Below are 15,025 nucleotides of genomic sequence, written 5' to 3'. Positions count from 1 at the left end.
TCACACGAGTTGTAACCCTAAGTTGGCTCTATTTTAAGTTTAATTTGACTTAGTTACAATGCACTGCTTAATCGCTTAACTGTCGTACAGGGCGTTTCCCTTTAGTTCGTTTGGTACCAAGTATGCCTTCTTCACTGGCAATGTGACACTTGGCCGCACACCATAGGGGTAAATTACGAAAATTGGCGTTCGAGGTTATCCTATTCGGCTCGCTAAGACAGCGACACTAAAACTATGTAGTTCGCTAATGTCGCTCGGAACTCGACACAAAAGATAGGTTCTCTTTTTCTTTCTCATTTGAATCTTCAGAAAAACGGAGAAGCCGACGAGTCACGAGCGACATTAACATTCTGGTTAAACCGTAAGTATGTAGTACCAACCTGGATGCAACTTCCTCAGGGGTCTCCTCAATTTCCAGCACCCAGCTGACACTGTCGTGTTTTTCGACGACGCCCTTGACGGCGGGTATTGGCGCTTCGGCGGGCGCGGGCGACGCGGGCGACGGCGGTGACTCCGGCGACGCCGAGCGCAGCGACGAGCCCGACGCCGAGCGCGTGCGCATGCCGCGCTCGAGGTAACCGCCGCCGGCAAGGAGGGATACCACCTGGGGACACCATAGTTAAACTTAGTCGGTAAACAATATTGTGATCTGTATCAACGTTCGTTGTCTTTCCTTAACAATCCTTATGGTGCATTATACACGGACTCGTCTCCTAAACAATAAATTATTTTGTTTCAAAAATAATCTTAGGTATATTGTATAATATGTCACAGGGAGAGGGTCGAAAAAAAGAGTTAAACACTAAGGGATATGATATGAGTATGACAAAATCGTGCAAAATGTTCTGAGAATTCATTTTATCATTTGCCTAGAATAAATCAGTGATTTGATCAAACCCCTGAATATGTTTAGTGAAATGACGAAGTAAGCCAAAAAGGAGCACTTGTCTTTCATTTCAATAGACACGATCAGCTGTTTTGTTCTCGTTGGGCAAGGGCCTATACTATCTGACGCGGTTTGCACGATCGAGGCGGGTGGACGCTACACGCCTATTTATTGAAAAATAATATGTGCAGTGCCACAGAATAATAGATAATTGCTCGCGCCGCGTGCGACGGGTTCTACTTGTACCTGCACCCCATCTGCGCCAGCTAGCGTAGACCCTAAAAACCACTGCTACAGTCTCACCTGAGATTTCTGCCGCAGCTTATATCTGAGCTCTTCATTCACCGCAGCCACTCTGGTCGCGTGATCGCGGTCCCTGGCAGCGGACTCTCTTAGCCGCCGGTTGTCGTCTCTAAGTCTATCGGCCTCCCTCTGGCGGGCAGCAGCTCTCTCTCTCAGTTCTTCAGCGGCGTGGCGAGCGGCGCGCGCGTCGCGCTCGCAGGCCGCGCGACGCTCGCGCTCCAGCGAGAGTTCTGCGCGAGCGTCGCGGAGGGAAGCCATCTCGGCTTGTTTAAGCTCGATTACTGCGCGGAGGGAACGCACCTGGAAATGGATAATGATTCAGTGAGACGTGGTTGCTAAAAATGAATCTTTTTCTCGTAAAGGTAAAGTCTGCCGACGGGACATTTTACACGGATAAAAACATGGGTTATGTAAACTCCTGGTGTTGCGTGTTTTTCAATTTATTTTAGGTGTTATAAAAAATTAGATCCACAATATTTGGTGTGACGTATGGTTGTTGTAATAGGTAGGTATGGGTGTAATACAAACAAGGGATACATAGTTAATAGATAGATGAATACAATTACCATCCATTACTCAGGTACAAGCATTCATATCCATCTTACAATGATCTTTGGTTGGGGTAACCCTACCAAAATTCAATTCCAAAACTACAGTTCACTAAATAATATTTTATACCCTAATGGAAATCCGAAATACCTCAGCTGCCAATTCATTGGCATCGGTGCTCAACTCTTCATTAGCCCTGAGCCTCAGCTCGCACTCTTCCACCTCGCAGCACACCGGGTCGCACGCAGCGTCGCTCTTGTTGCAGGGCGCGTTGCAAGGCGTGTTACAAGTCGTGTTACAGACTGTGTTGGCGCGCTCAATCTCGGCCCGCGCCGCTTCGAGCTGCGCGCGCAATGTACGCTCGATCTCGCTGTGCGCGTGCAACCGCGCCCGGCTCTCGGCGACTTCGCGTTTAAGGGTGTCTATTGTGTCCTGGAATAAAGACGGCGGCGTAAAACATCATTCTTTACAAAAACCTACAGTAGGAACAGGCTGAAGCTACTTACTGTTCTAAGCCTAGCAACAACATCAAATTATGCTTCAAAAACCTAACCTAACCTTACCTAAACTAAACCTTAGAAAAGTTGAAAACTCTCGGCATTGTTATTTCAAAGTTCAATATCTCATAAACGCTCTCATATATCGCAGTCAATATCGAATAAATAAAATATAGCTAAGAATGATCTCGATTAAACTAGCTTTCGACTAAAAAAATCCGTATCAAAGTCGGATCTGTTTAGGAGCTGAGCTATAATGCTACAGACATGTAGACAGACACACAGACTAGTCCCACTTTTTGCGTCGGGGATTAATAACAAAATGGTTCAATTACCTCGAGTTAGTTAAGAAACTGTGTTACAATTCCAGGACTCTAACAAATAGGGATTCAGTACGTTTCGCAAATAAAGTATTTATTATTAAACTACCTTGAGCCCTTTGATATCGTTTGCCAGGGCAGCCACTTCATTCACGTGACTAGCCTGGAGTCGCGCGTTCGCCTCCTCTTTGGACGACACCTCCATTTCTAGCTCCGATATCTTGCCCAAGCATTCTGCGACTGGAAATAGAGAAATTCGCAATCAGTTTCAATCACCACATGTTCCTGAATAGACGCAAAAGTCATGGAGCTAAAAAAAAGACGAAATGGTCACGACAATTTTCTGTTCTTTGCACATGTTCCTGGATCGCTAATGCGGACATGTTCTCCGTAAGGCCTGCGCATTGCCACTTCATCGAAGCTAATTGGCTTGGCTATACCGGTGACCCTTCTACGTATGTCCTCATGTCTAATTGAATACAAGACTTATTACGCCATCAATGTTATGGCGACTATTCTAAGGGTGATCAAGTACTTACTGGTGTCTAGGTCTTTCTGCGCGCGTTGCTGCCTGTCGTGGTCTGCGCGTGCAGCGCTAGTGCGTTCGGCTGCGGCCACGCCGCGCCACCGCTCCGCCTCCACGCGCCAGGAGCCGCCATTTAGAGCGTCCAGCTGGAATAGGTAATTCAGGCAATTAGATGAGGCAACTCCACAGATGACTAGTTGTTGGGGCTGAAAAGTTCTCGAATGCAGGCCGTGGTTCGACACAGGCAGCATACGAAATGGATGGATGACCTAGTTAAAGCCGCAGGTTCATGGATGCAGTTCTCTTCCAACCGAAGCAACTGGAAGTCTATGGGGACAGTGGACGCCAAAGCCCTATGACTGATAATGCTGATATGTTTTTTTTGGGTCGAGTCGCCTTAAGGGCCAAAGACGCTATCCTTGCTTTTGTTTACTTTTTTTAGTTTTCCTAATTTAAAATTAGGTCCTTTATAGGAAATGGGGGCGTGCAGTCGGGAAACTGACAACTGGGAAGAAAGGTCCCAAACAATGCCGGATTCTCACTGGTCAAAAAACCCGGTTTCACGTTTCCAACTCCCTGAAACTTACTACGGGGAGGACAGGGTTGGAGAGGTTACTTATCTATCCTCAGTCTTGCATCAGCCATTTGCTAGAAAACCAGGAGAGGGCCTACATTATCCTATTAGACTCCGTGGGGGCTTGGGTCAGTCTTTTTTTTATCCCCATTAGTTTCTTCCTTGACCCCTGATATGATGTTTAGGCTGCGTTAATTACCACCAGAGATGTTCGAGAAATGTGCTTTTCCATGAACGAATGAGGGCTATCTCGTATAAATTCGCCGCTAGAGGCGCTAGTGTAGCGTGAGGTCTCCCAAATGTCAAATCTCATAGTTTTTGGGTGAGCTACGCGGGTTTATTTATAATTAGAATAATTTTGTGAATATTTTGCATTACCTGAAATTAATTATGCCAATTAAACGTTACGGGGCAATAAATGTCTGTGTTTTGAGATAGTTTTGTCTTTCGGAAACTTTTGTCCTCCTTTTTTTCCGAACAAAACGGGACTACGCAACACTGTAGTTGCTCGATATTTTTATGGTACGGTTTTAAGGTGTATTAAATATGATTTTAATGTAAGCTTTGTTTTCACACCCGTAATAACAGACTTTGAAAGCCACACTTAAAAACCTCACGCAACAGTGGCGCCATCTAGAAATGGCGACTATTGTCTAGAAAGACAAAAAACGATAGTCCTCATTGGAAACAGCTCGGTGTGAGGTAAATGAAATGTTTCTATTGGTCACGAAATACACATTCCTCGCAACAAATCCTCTCACATCTCTGATTCTGGTTGAAACGCAGCTTTATAATGATTTATACACTAATACACTTACCCGGAAGACCAGATACTGCACGAGCACCCCCAAAGCCTCGACGCCCTTGGCGGCGTGCGCGAGCGCGGCGGCCTGCGACTCGCGCGGCGCGGCGGGCGGCGCGCGCGCCGGTGTCGGGGCGCGCTTGCCGCGCGGGACCACCGCCGCTGTCACGCGCGCGGGCTCTGTAACAACAACAAACACAACATGTTATAACCACAGAACTAATACAAAATCAAGCAATTGGCTGATATGACGTCTTTAGTTCCTATGATTTCCACCAATCATACAATACAATACAATACAAGACTTTATTGTTATAGTAAGCGATACAGAAAACAAATTATTAAAATTACAAGGTGAGCAATAGGCGGCCTTATCGCTTAAGAGCGATCTCTTCCAGGCAACCTTTTTATCATAATAAAGCAAGCCTTGATTTTTAAATCGAAAAATATAATATTATCGATTTTTTCATCTAACAATTATCGTGTTCTTAGCTCTTGAAACGACGAAGAAAATTTTATTTTAATTTTCATTCTAATCTAATTGAAACTAGTTTTTGTGTTCCTCCTTGCCTAGACAAATACAAATGTAAAGAAATCGATATTCCCGTTATTTTATTTATGTGTTATAATTATCATTAGATATTATGAGCTAATGCTGTATTTATAAAATAACAAAAAAAAATTTTTATGTCGTGTATATAAATGTTATTCGAACAGAATCAATAAATTCAATTTTAAAATAACTCTCCTAAAAAGTATTACTTTCCGAGTTGTATCAATCATCACAGGAGGAACAGAACTTGCTCCACCATTAATCACACTATTCACATCCCACGGGGCATTCGTGTAAACCAGTTTATTTAGATTTGCACCACAATTCACTATTGTACACATGCATTACATAATTCCCATACAACTGGTGTCATCAGCTCATCACTATTATAAACAAAGACAAGAGATAACTATAGCCGAGGGAAACCCAAACAATTAAAAATAAGACGCTTAAAATTGTATGTTCCTTCCAGATCTACATTATTGGCCTATGGAAATGTAGTTTGGTTGAAAAAAACACGTAGGTACAATCAGCAAAAGAAAACTTGTTTTTATTTTGCTGATACATTTAGACATCCTCTGTAGGTCTTTTTTGAGCATTTGAATCTAAAAAATAATGGTTTTTAAGCCACATCAGTGCTTCGCCTATTTCTATTCCTTATTATTATTTCTGTGCAAAACATCACTTTATGCGTAACTCGAAATCATTTAACCGTAGAAAAGAACAAACACTAAATTAAAAAAAGTTGCGCATTCGTAATTTAATTACACAAACAGCCATTACAGAATCATTACGAACTTATCGGATTACAATCATGAAACGGGAGTGTTCATCGTTGAAATTGTTTCCACTGTATGCTAATACACGTCGCTAGTTTCCTTAGTTTGTTACACAACCTGGTTCTCACGCGCAGAAAAAACAATGACGCGCTCTGTAATGAGAAAAAATCGATAGCTCGTCTACTCAGTTTGAATAGCTAGCTGTTAGTATTTTCGCGTTGCCTTTTTGACATTCTTCGGCTTTTTTCTCAAGATGTTAACACATTCTTAATAGTAAACATCGACACCATAGATAGAACGCTATTTCCAAGACGAAACTCTAGTTAAATAACAAAATATTTAATTTAAGGGTTATTTTAGTTAAGGGTTAATTCCTTTCTAGACTAATTTTCACATGCCTGATGGCCGAACATATTGCGGATCGCTATAATAATGTACCTACCTTATGTATATGTACCATATGTTCTGTGAATAAATATTCATTCTCCATTCATTCATTCATTCAAGTAGGTGAATCAGTGATTTTTCTGATTTTTCCCTTTATTTGTGTGTTATGTGTGTGCTAGCCGAATTTCATAATTCTGCGTGAACTGGAAGTACCGTATATCTTTGTTCGTTCGACCTTAGAAAACTTAGTTTTTTCACAGCTTTAAGTCATTACAGATCTAAGTAGGTACCTGTTATTAATTTCAGCTTGACCTACACACGTTTCTGAGAAAAAGAATACTAACCGACTGACAAATAATGAAGTGATCAGAATCAGAATTTATTTGTCAAAACATAGGTTTATACAGGTTTTAGGTTTACATTAATCCTATTAAAAGTTTTTTCTTTTGAGGTACAGAACCCTAAATGCACAAAAACTCACTATTAACATAACGTATTCAAATCTTGTGCATGCTACGCTGACATGCATGTAACACGATACAAAAAAGCGCCACCAATAAAAATTGATATCAATTGCTGTTTTTTTTTTCATTTAATCACCGTATTACATAACGAGTAATCTTCGTAATGGGTGATTAAACCGACGCCTTATAATGACATAAGGCGTCGTTATAATGACATGGATTATACAACTTTAAGTGGGTGCGTGTTATTTTTGTATGTTAAAACTCGTCAATAATCTGTGTGAAACAAGAATTCGCTGACCTCTATTTAAATTAGTAGGTAAATCGAACAAGCTATCACAGATAAATATAGAAGAACTTAGGGCAGTAGCACTATATGTAAACTTATTGATATGCAACTGGAGTTACCGGTTCAACCTGGAGCTTTATTGTCTAACGCACTCGGAATCACAAGTATAATAAGTTTTGTGAAAAAAAAACATTTTAACACAAGCTTATTTTGCTGACTGTAGTTTTTGTCGACTTTACGTGCATTGTCACCCAAACTACATTTCCATACCAAATTTCAAATCAATGTCATTAACCGTTGAAGAGTTCCGTCCTGCGGAGACAATCCTGGCTGTCTACAAGAATGTCACTACCAGATTTCTGCATTGTCACGCAATTTACAGAAGTATGCCAAAGATGCCAAAGTTCAAGTCGATCAGACTACTGGAAGTTGGTCGAACTTAACTTGCAAGATTTGACTACAGACAGACAGACTAAATAAAAGCTTGTAACAAAGAGATGGTGAATGCAAATGCCTGTGCCAGAGCCTTAGACCATACAGTCATTGGGCTGCAATCATTTTAATACCCGTTTAGAGGTAGCGCTAACTTTGAACACCTCCAATATAATAGAGAAAACTGAACCACGCATGAGGATTGAGGATGGAACTTTGCCATAATCAAATTTCGCGATGATTACTTGGGCTGATGTATGGAATGCCAATGTGACATTTGCAGGGAAAAGCTTGGTACGGAATTCAGTTTCTTCGACAGCGACGTCTTCGTCGGGTCAAATAAATTTGCAGCCCTGTAGTCGAAGACATGTCATTTGTATTTTATATAGGCAATTATAAACAACAATTGTTTGTACTTTTCCTATCAATCATCGATAGGATTGGACTAATTTTCAATGAACCCACTACGTTGATACTTTTCTTAAACTTAATATTTCTCATATCACCGCGGCACCGTCCATATTAAAGGTTAGTCAGTTACGTAAATAAATAAAGTAACTAAGTATTTATTTATGTAGATATTAGTGCCTTCATTGACTTTAATAACCAATCACCAATTTTAATTTGCCAATGAGATCATTGAACTTTCGTCAACGGAAGCAATCCCTTCACTGCTCAAGACAGTTTACCTGAGTACAGTCAGAGTTAAAAGTCGTTGTTCACTTTTATACTTTACTTTATCGATGGGGTATGTCAAGCATTTTTTTTCTCGCCCCTCTTTTTTTATTATGACCCTCCCTTATTTTTTGTCAATTTTTACGTTACGTACAGCTTTGGATTAACAAGATACTTAATACAGTTAAAAAAGGGTATATATTCGTTCCCTTGGCGGTGGAGACGGCGGGCTGCTGGGGAGCGGATGCAAAGCGTTTTGTGGGTGATTTGGGCCGTCGACTCAGGCAAAAAGGGGAGGACCCTCGCTCCGAGTCGTTTCTGGTGCAAAGGCTGTCCATAGCTATCCAACGTGGAAATGCCGCGAGCGTTATGGGCACCTTTGTGCCGGGAATGGCGAGGGGCGAGTTATTTGACTAGGTCGTAGTTTTAATAATTTGTAATTTGACTAATGTTTTTTACATGATTTATTGAAAATGGAAAGTTAAAAAATTAAGATTGTTGCTCTACCGTTTGGCTGTAAAACCTATGTGACAAACGGACGGACGGACGGACGGAGGGACTCATGAGTGACAGCAATAGGGCTCCGTTTAGACCCTTCGGGTACGGAACCCTAGAAAAAGTGCAAAAAAGAATGAGGCGTTATGAAAAACACAATTCTGATTTACGTTACGCAAGAGGCTATATGTAAGGTACAGAAGAAACAGCTACTTTAGCTGACTGTACGTATTAAACTTAGGGTGCGAAGTGAAATCGATGACATATTACTATTCAGTACACGTAATAGTACACGACGCACCTGTTAACGACGCCCAAACATTTTTAACACGTACAATTTGAATAATTATCATATGGGTTAGCGGGTATTGCTTATCTTTCGTTTGCACGTGTTTATCAGTACAGTATAACTTCACTCAGACCAGTTTTACTCAACGTGCGGCTCGCTATTTTGTCAGTGTTGCCAAAAGCAATAGCTATTCAATCATAAGTTACCCATAGACATCTATAATACCGGAGCGATTGCAAAAGCGTGAACAAACCAGGGCTAACATGAAATTAATCATCCGCAATTTCCCATCACATCTCTACTGAACTCCTGAGAGCCTGGTACTATCAAAGTAGCCGTTATTAATTGGATACAAAGTCCGCTTTCATCACTTTGCGTTTCATCTGCATAGGAATAGTTCACAGCCCATTGCCGTTTCTTGTACGCTCAGCGCTCACGCATCAGCGCCCTGGGCGGCATTGGACGCCGCCCATTTCCGCCACACGATAGCAAGTTCATAAACAATTTAATAACGTAACCACTGAACCGTTTTGATAATGGAGCGAGCAGTTACGGTTACGTTTTTCGAATACTTTCAATGCGGGTGTTCTCGATTATTCACGCTATAAACGAGGCGAATGTGTGGAGGAAATGTTATTAAAAAAAAGTCATATCAATAAATAAGTACTTAATAGTCACCACCATCAATATCTGACACAACAGAGCGTGCATAAATATCTAGTAGAGCCGATAGGACGTGTCAGATATTTTTTCACGCTACGCTGTGAATGTACCACATGTACTCTTGTAAAGTTGTGTTTTATATAAATATGGTAAGAATTAATTAAATACATTATCGTAAAGTTAATTTAGAACGTCTTCACTACAGGAAACAGGAGAAATAAAACGAAACGACAAGATTTTTTTCCCGACCCTCAGAAATAATTAATAATTATACTTATTTAGAAACCTTTGGTATTTATGTTGAATAATTTTAACCGATCTAGAAACTTAAATAGCCTTTCATGTTGCCCAAGAGAACCCACTTGTGGTCAATATTATTCTGTTTTTGGCTAAAACTTGCTAAAACGCCCTATGTATGTTTATGTTGACTCAAGTAAAAACATCGTTTATAAAACTTTGATTTTTTTATGTATGGAGAAACGATGTAAGTACCCTTTTTCATCCCTTGTATATAATTTTTCTAATTATTTTAAATACATAACAACCAAAGCGTCCGACACTAGCCGGCTTAGTTGAAAATTATATTTATCATTCAAAGAAAATATGAATTATTGCATAATTAGAAAGTAGCTATATTACAACTAACACCAATAAATAGTTTTTTATTTCAATGTAATTAAGACGACTAAGCGCTTACGTGCAAAAATGTGATACCTGTATTAATTACAAATACCGTGCGATTAACTTGAATAAGAGCGTATTAGTTAATTTTCATACTCGTATTATCCTCTTAAAACTGCGCGTCGAATCTTACTTCATCTTCTTCTTCTTCGTACGAATCAACTAATCACCTACGGCGTAGGATCTTATAAACCTGCCTTGGCTATGATGCCTTAGATAACGTAAAGTTTTAAAAGCTAGACTCTTGAGCCTGAGGATTAAAGTTTTTTTTAATTCTAGATACCGAAACAGAATAATCGGTCGGCAACTTGTTGTAGCCATACTTAGTAAGTGTTGAAATGGTTCTTTGGGCTCACAAGCATTCATCTCATTGGTGTTCCAAAGGAAATAATTGCGGATGATGTCTCAATAGTAATTTGGTGAACGGTCAGAGAGGGTCAGCGGCGCGGGCGCAGGCGGCGCGTGGGCTTCAATTGAGCTGGTGACGCGACAAATTAACACGATAGGGCTGGTGGTGGGGTAAAGAAAGTTGCTATAGGAAATAAAACTGTTTATAATGTAAGAAAATTGCAGTGCCCTGATAGGGTATCATGTACCAACTGGCATGTTTAATTGTACACATACACACATACACACACACACACACACAAACATCACCGCTGTATTCCCAATAGGGTAGGCAGAGCACCCGAACGTTACTGCTTCGGAGCCACTTTTAGCAATTTTAAGTTTTAAGTTTGACAAAAGCGGTACAATAGTGACAGGTTCTAGCCTGCCGCCTACGGTATATTAACCTATATCCTCAGTCGCTCTTACGACATCCACGGAAGAAATGGAGAGGAGTAATTCTAACCCGACACCACACGGGATTTAATTGTACAAATGAACAAAATCGCAATGAATTAATATGAATATGAATGGCGACTGAAAATACCACTGCACCTACAGTACGACTAGAATGTTAGTGTCTCTCGGCACTCGTCGATTTTCTTAGTTTTCTTGAAGATTCAAATGAGCAAGAAAAAGAAAACCGATCTTTTGGTTCGAGTTCCGAACGGTATAGTAAACTAAAGTGTAATTGTAAATGGGAGACTTTTTAGGAAAACTAAGATTGGAATTGGAAAATGTTATTCATGTACAAGAAAACTTCAAAATTTAAATGATTTATATGAGAATTAGAAGTCAAAATTTATTTAGGGTTCCACGCGGACTCTGTTAAAGACGTGTTAGGGCCCGCCCTTGAAGTTGGTAAACGCTGGTGTAGTGAAACAATCAAAACATTAAATACTGTGAACCTGCAAATTAATCGGCAACCCTATTAAGCGCAAGCGACGAGCCCCGTCTATTCAAACTATTGTTAGCCCTTTTTACGAATTAGGAAATGCATCGTTCGCAGACACAAGTTGAATACGCAATGGGTACACGAAGCTTAGGTATAAACAAAACTGCGTTCTAAGCAAAGTAATGGTTAAAATCGAGACAGCTGATTGGTGTCCCACAGTGGAACTCTTTTACAGAAAAAATAACAGCGACATCGCATTGCTTGACAAGGGGATTCGTGAAGAATCTTACTGTGAGAACTTGTACAATGAGACACATATCAAATTAATCATTTTGAGTAAAAAAACTTACACGACACTGACGTGCAAATTTCAGTGTTGATCATTAACTCGTAATGTTTTTCAGCATAACAACTTTTTATTGGATTAAAATCTTGAAAGTCAAGTTTCAATCATTCCCAGTATTCAATATAGTTAAAATGGTGTAGATTGGATGACAATGTGAATATCTACAGCAATCAAAAATGGCAGTCACAACAAAAAGTTATGACTACTCAAGGCACTAAGGATAGATTCTCAACAGACGTGGCATCAAAATTATTAGATAGTTAACAGTATACTATAGTTTTTCGACAAGTCAATTGCTTGAGCCCAGTTTTATCATTACCCTGATGACTGTAGGTCATCACCATTAGCTGTTTTGTCGCTATCATCGCCTGCGGCTAACGGGGCTTGGGTTGGCAAGCCGTGAATACCCCATCGCCTTCGGAATAAGTTATTAACCATGCATGGATACCGTTGGGTTACCGAGCCGTTCACTTTGTGTAATAGGGAAGGATTATGGATGACTTTGGTGAGATATACCTCGCGATACTGTATCGATACCATTTAGTAAGTAGCATTTGAGGAATATGTACTTTAAGAGGCTAGTACCTACGTACAATGGAGGAAATTGAAACACGATTTTATGATGTTTTCTTTAGCAGATGGTATGCAATTTGTAGTGAAAATGTACGCGATTCAGTTTCTTTGATTGTACCTACAATCACCGATATAGCTCGAAGAATATGCAAGTTGGGGTGTCGGGCCACATGGCTCGAAGAACAGATAACCGTTGGGGGAGAAATATCCTCGAGTGGAGACCGCGAAATGGAAGACGAAGCGTTGGCAGGCCTCCCGCTAGATAGACTACACTGCAAGGGTGGTGCTGGTGGTGGTTGTGGTGGCTGAACAAACATACGAAATCACTACCGTATTTATAATATTAGTAGTAATGAGTACAGTTATATGAGACTAGCTGTTGCCCGTGACTCAAGCCGCGTAGAATTCGTTTATCGCTATCCCGCAGGAACTACATATGAATTTTCTGGATGAAAACTATCCTGTGTCCTTTTAAGGGACTCAAACTATCTGTAGACCGAATTTAGGTTTAAACGTGAAAAGTAACAAACATAAAGACTTACAAACTGTCGCAGTTAGGTATACACAATATCAGTGTATACCTAACTGGTATCAGTGGGATACACAATCATAATGAAAATGGAGAATTCGTAAATTACCCGAGTGCTTTCTTATATGACCGCTGCCATCGAAACATTAACACTTTTTCCTGACTCCTACAAAATTAGAAATCATCGATATTTCGCCATTGATTGACACATAAAACAAACATTCGCTTCCTATTCCAAGAAAACGGCGAAATTAACACATGGCGGCTGCAGTGCGACGCATGCTAGCGGTGTGGAAGACATAATAGCAATCGTCCGCTTCGCGTGAAAGTAACCGTTGTCGTCACGGTGCACGGAACATTGTGTTTTCCAACGCATAAGTGATATTTTTTATTATCTGACTGAAGTGGGATCCAGTCTTTAATCAAATGTATACAATACAAAAATACAATGACTCTATTGAACACCAGAACATGTATACACCAATACATAAATAAGAGATCACTTTTGTACCTTGTCATTTTAACATCATGTTTGAAAAGCCATACGAAATTGTGTACCGACTGAAAGCGACAACGTACAAAATCGATCACTTATTTATGACCTTGACTGGACCTACCTATGCAGTACAGAACACACAGGTGTATAGAGATTTTCCTACGTAAGCCTTATCGCTAGTGTATTAAGAATTTGATAGTCCGTGCCGTGCTTAGTTTTGGAATAGGACGAACCCTTCCAGTGGGTATCGTAAAAGGCGACTAAGGGACCTAATAATAATATGAAAGTGGGTGAGGCGGCGTTACCTATGATGGTGCAGGGTGTGCGTTGCACGCGGGCGCAGCGGTGCTAGGGGGCTCGGCTCTTTCAACGAACTTGGCACCGGGCGTTATAACTCGACCCCATGGCCATGTAATAACCTAACCAACAAAAATTTGGAAACTTTGTCACTTCAAAGTTCAATATCTCAAAAACAGCTACACCGACCGAAAACCTACTTTCAAATAAAAAAACCGCATTCAAATCGGCCCACCCGTTTAAGAGCTACGGTGCCAGTGACAGACACACATAGTGGTCAAATTTAAAACACCCCTCTTTTTGCGTCGGGGGTTAAAAAGAGCTCAGTAAATCCCTATCCTATTTTGACCGCACGCTTACTAGAAGACGCTAAAGTAATGATTACACACGGGCGCTCCATGGGCTAGAGACGCCTCTGTGAGCAGCAGCGTTTTCTATTGTCATCTACGAACTCCTGACTCCAGCATCAGAAGGTAAGGGGGAAAACACCACACTATTTTCCCAAGAAAGTCGTCTATAAAGGTTCGCTGATGCTCATCTGACGACCACGTTCATTCTATTAAGAATTATTTATTTTTTTATTAAGTAATATTGAAGAATTTAGACGACCAGATGGCCTAGTGGTTAGAGAACCTGACTACGAAGCTTGAGGTCCCGGGTTCGATTCCCGTGTCGGGGCAGATATTTGTATGAAAAATACGAATGTTTGTTCTCGGGTCTTGGGTGTTTACTATGTATTTAAGTATGTATCTATCTATATAATTATATTTATCCGTTGCTTAGTACCCATAACACAAGCTTTGCTAAGCTTACTTTAGGACTAGGTCAATTGGTGTGAATTGTCCCGTGATATTTATTTATTTATTTTTTAAGAATATATTGACTTAAAATAAATTATTCGATAAACATCAGTAGCACACTCAGTTAAAAATCGATTCTCAAATCGTACAAATGCTTTCTGGTGAATTAGTGAATCGACTGCATTGCTGATAAATGAATGAAATGTGGCGTTAAATGTTCAAACATAGCCTAAATAAACACTGACATCAAAATAATAAATTAAATTAAATTAGACAATCTGATACTGCATAAACCCCTGATGCGCCGTGTGCGCGGCGGCCCAACAGCCTCCTAGCCGCGGTGACGGATAACCCAGCTAGTTCAATGGCTAAGCACTGGAATTCCATTCAAATGGCTTCCAAGGGCGGCATTTACTCATATAAGCATTTGAATTAGAATATTCGAAAAATAAATTTTAATTTTGATTGTATTTATGACTGTATTTTATTTTGATTTTAATTAGTAATTTTGATGATAATTTTATTTAATTGTATTACT

General features: G+C 40.3%; 1 protein-coding gene across 1 annotated transcript in view; it reads right to left on the bottom strand.

Moving 5' to 3' along the window:
• toc (toucan) overlaps positions 1-15,025 on the bottom strand; it is a 131,738-nt gene that overhangs the window by 2,541 nt on the left and 114,172 nt on the right. The window contains exons 6-11 of the mRNA XM_074093062.1: positions 4,474-4,637; positions 3,095-3,227; positions 2,665-2,795; positions 1,889-2,170; positions 1,190-1,489; positions 381-604 (exon numbers count right to left, since the gene is read on the bottom strand). Coding sequence (XP_073949163.1) covers positions 381-604; positions 1,190-1,489; positions 1,889-2,170; positions 2,665-2,795; positions 3,095-3,227; positions 4,474-4,637 — 1,234 coding nt within the window. The remainder of the gene's footprint in view (positions 1-380; positions 605-1,189; positions 1,490-1,888; positions 2,171-2,664; positions 2,796-3,094; positions 3,228-4,473; positions 4,638-15,025) is intronic.

The sequence above is a fragment of the Choristoneura fumiferana genome, chromosome 10 (genome assembly GCF_025370935.1).
Source record: "Choristoneura fumiferana chromosome 10, NRCan_CFum_1, whole genome shotgun sequence".
Classification (NCBI taxonomy): Eukaryota; Metazoa; Arthropoda; class Insecta; order Lepidoptera; family Tortricidae; genus Choristoneura; species Choristoneura fumiferana.
The sequence above is the reverse complement of the archived record's forward strand: the minus strand, read 5'-3'. Positions and strand labels throughout refer to the sequence as shown.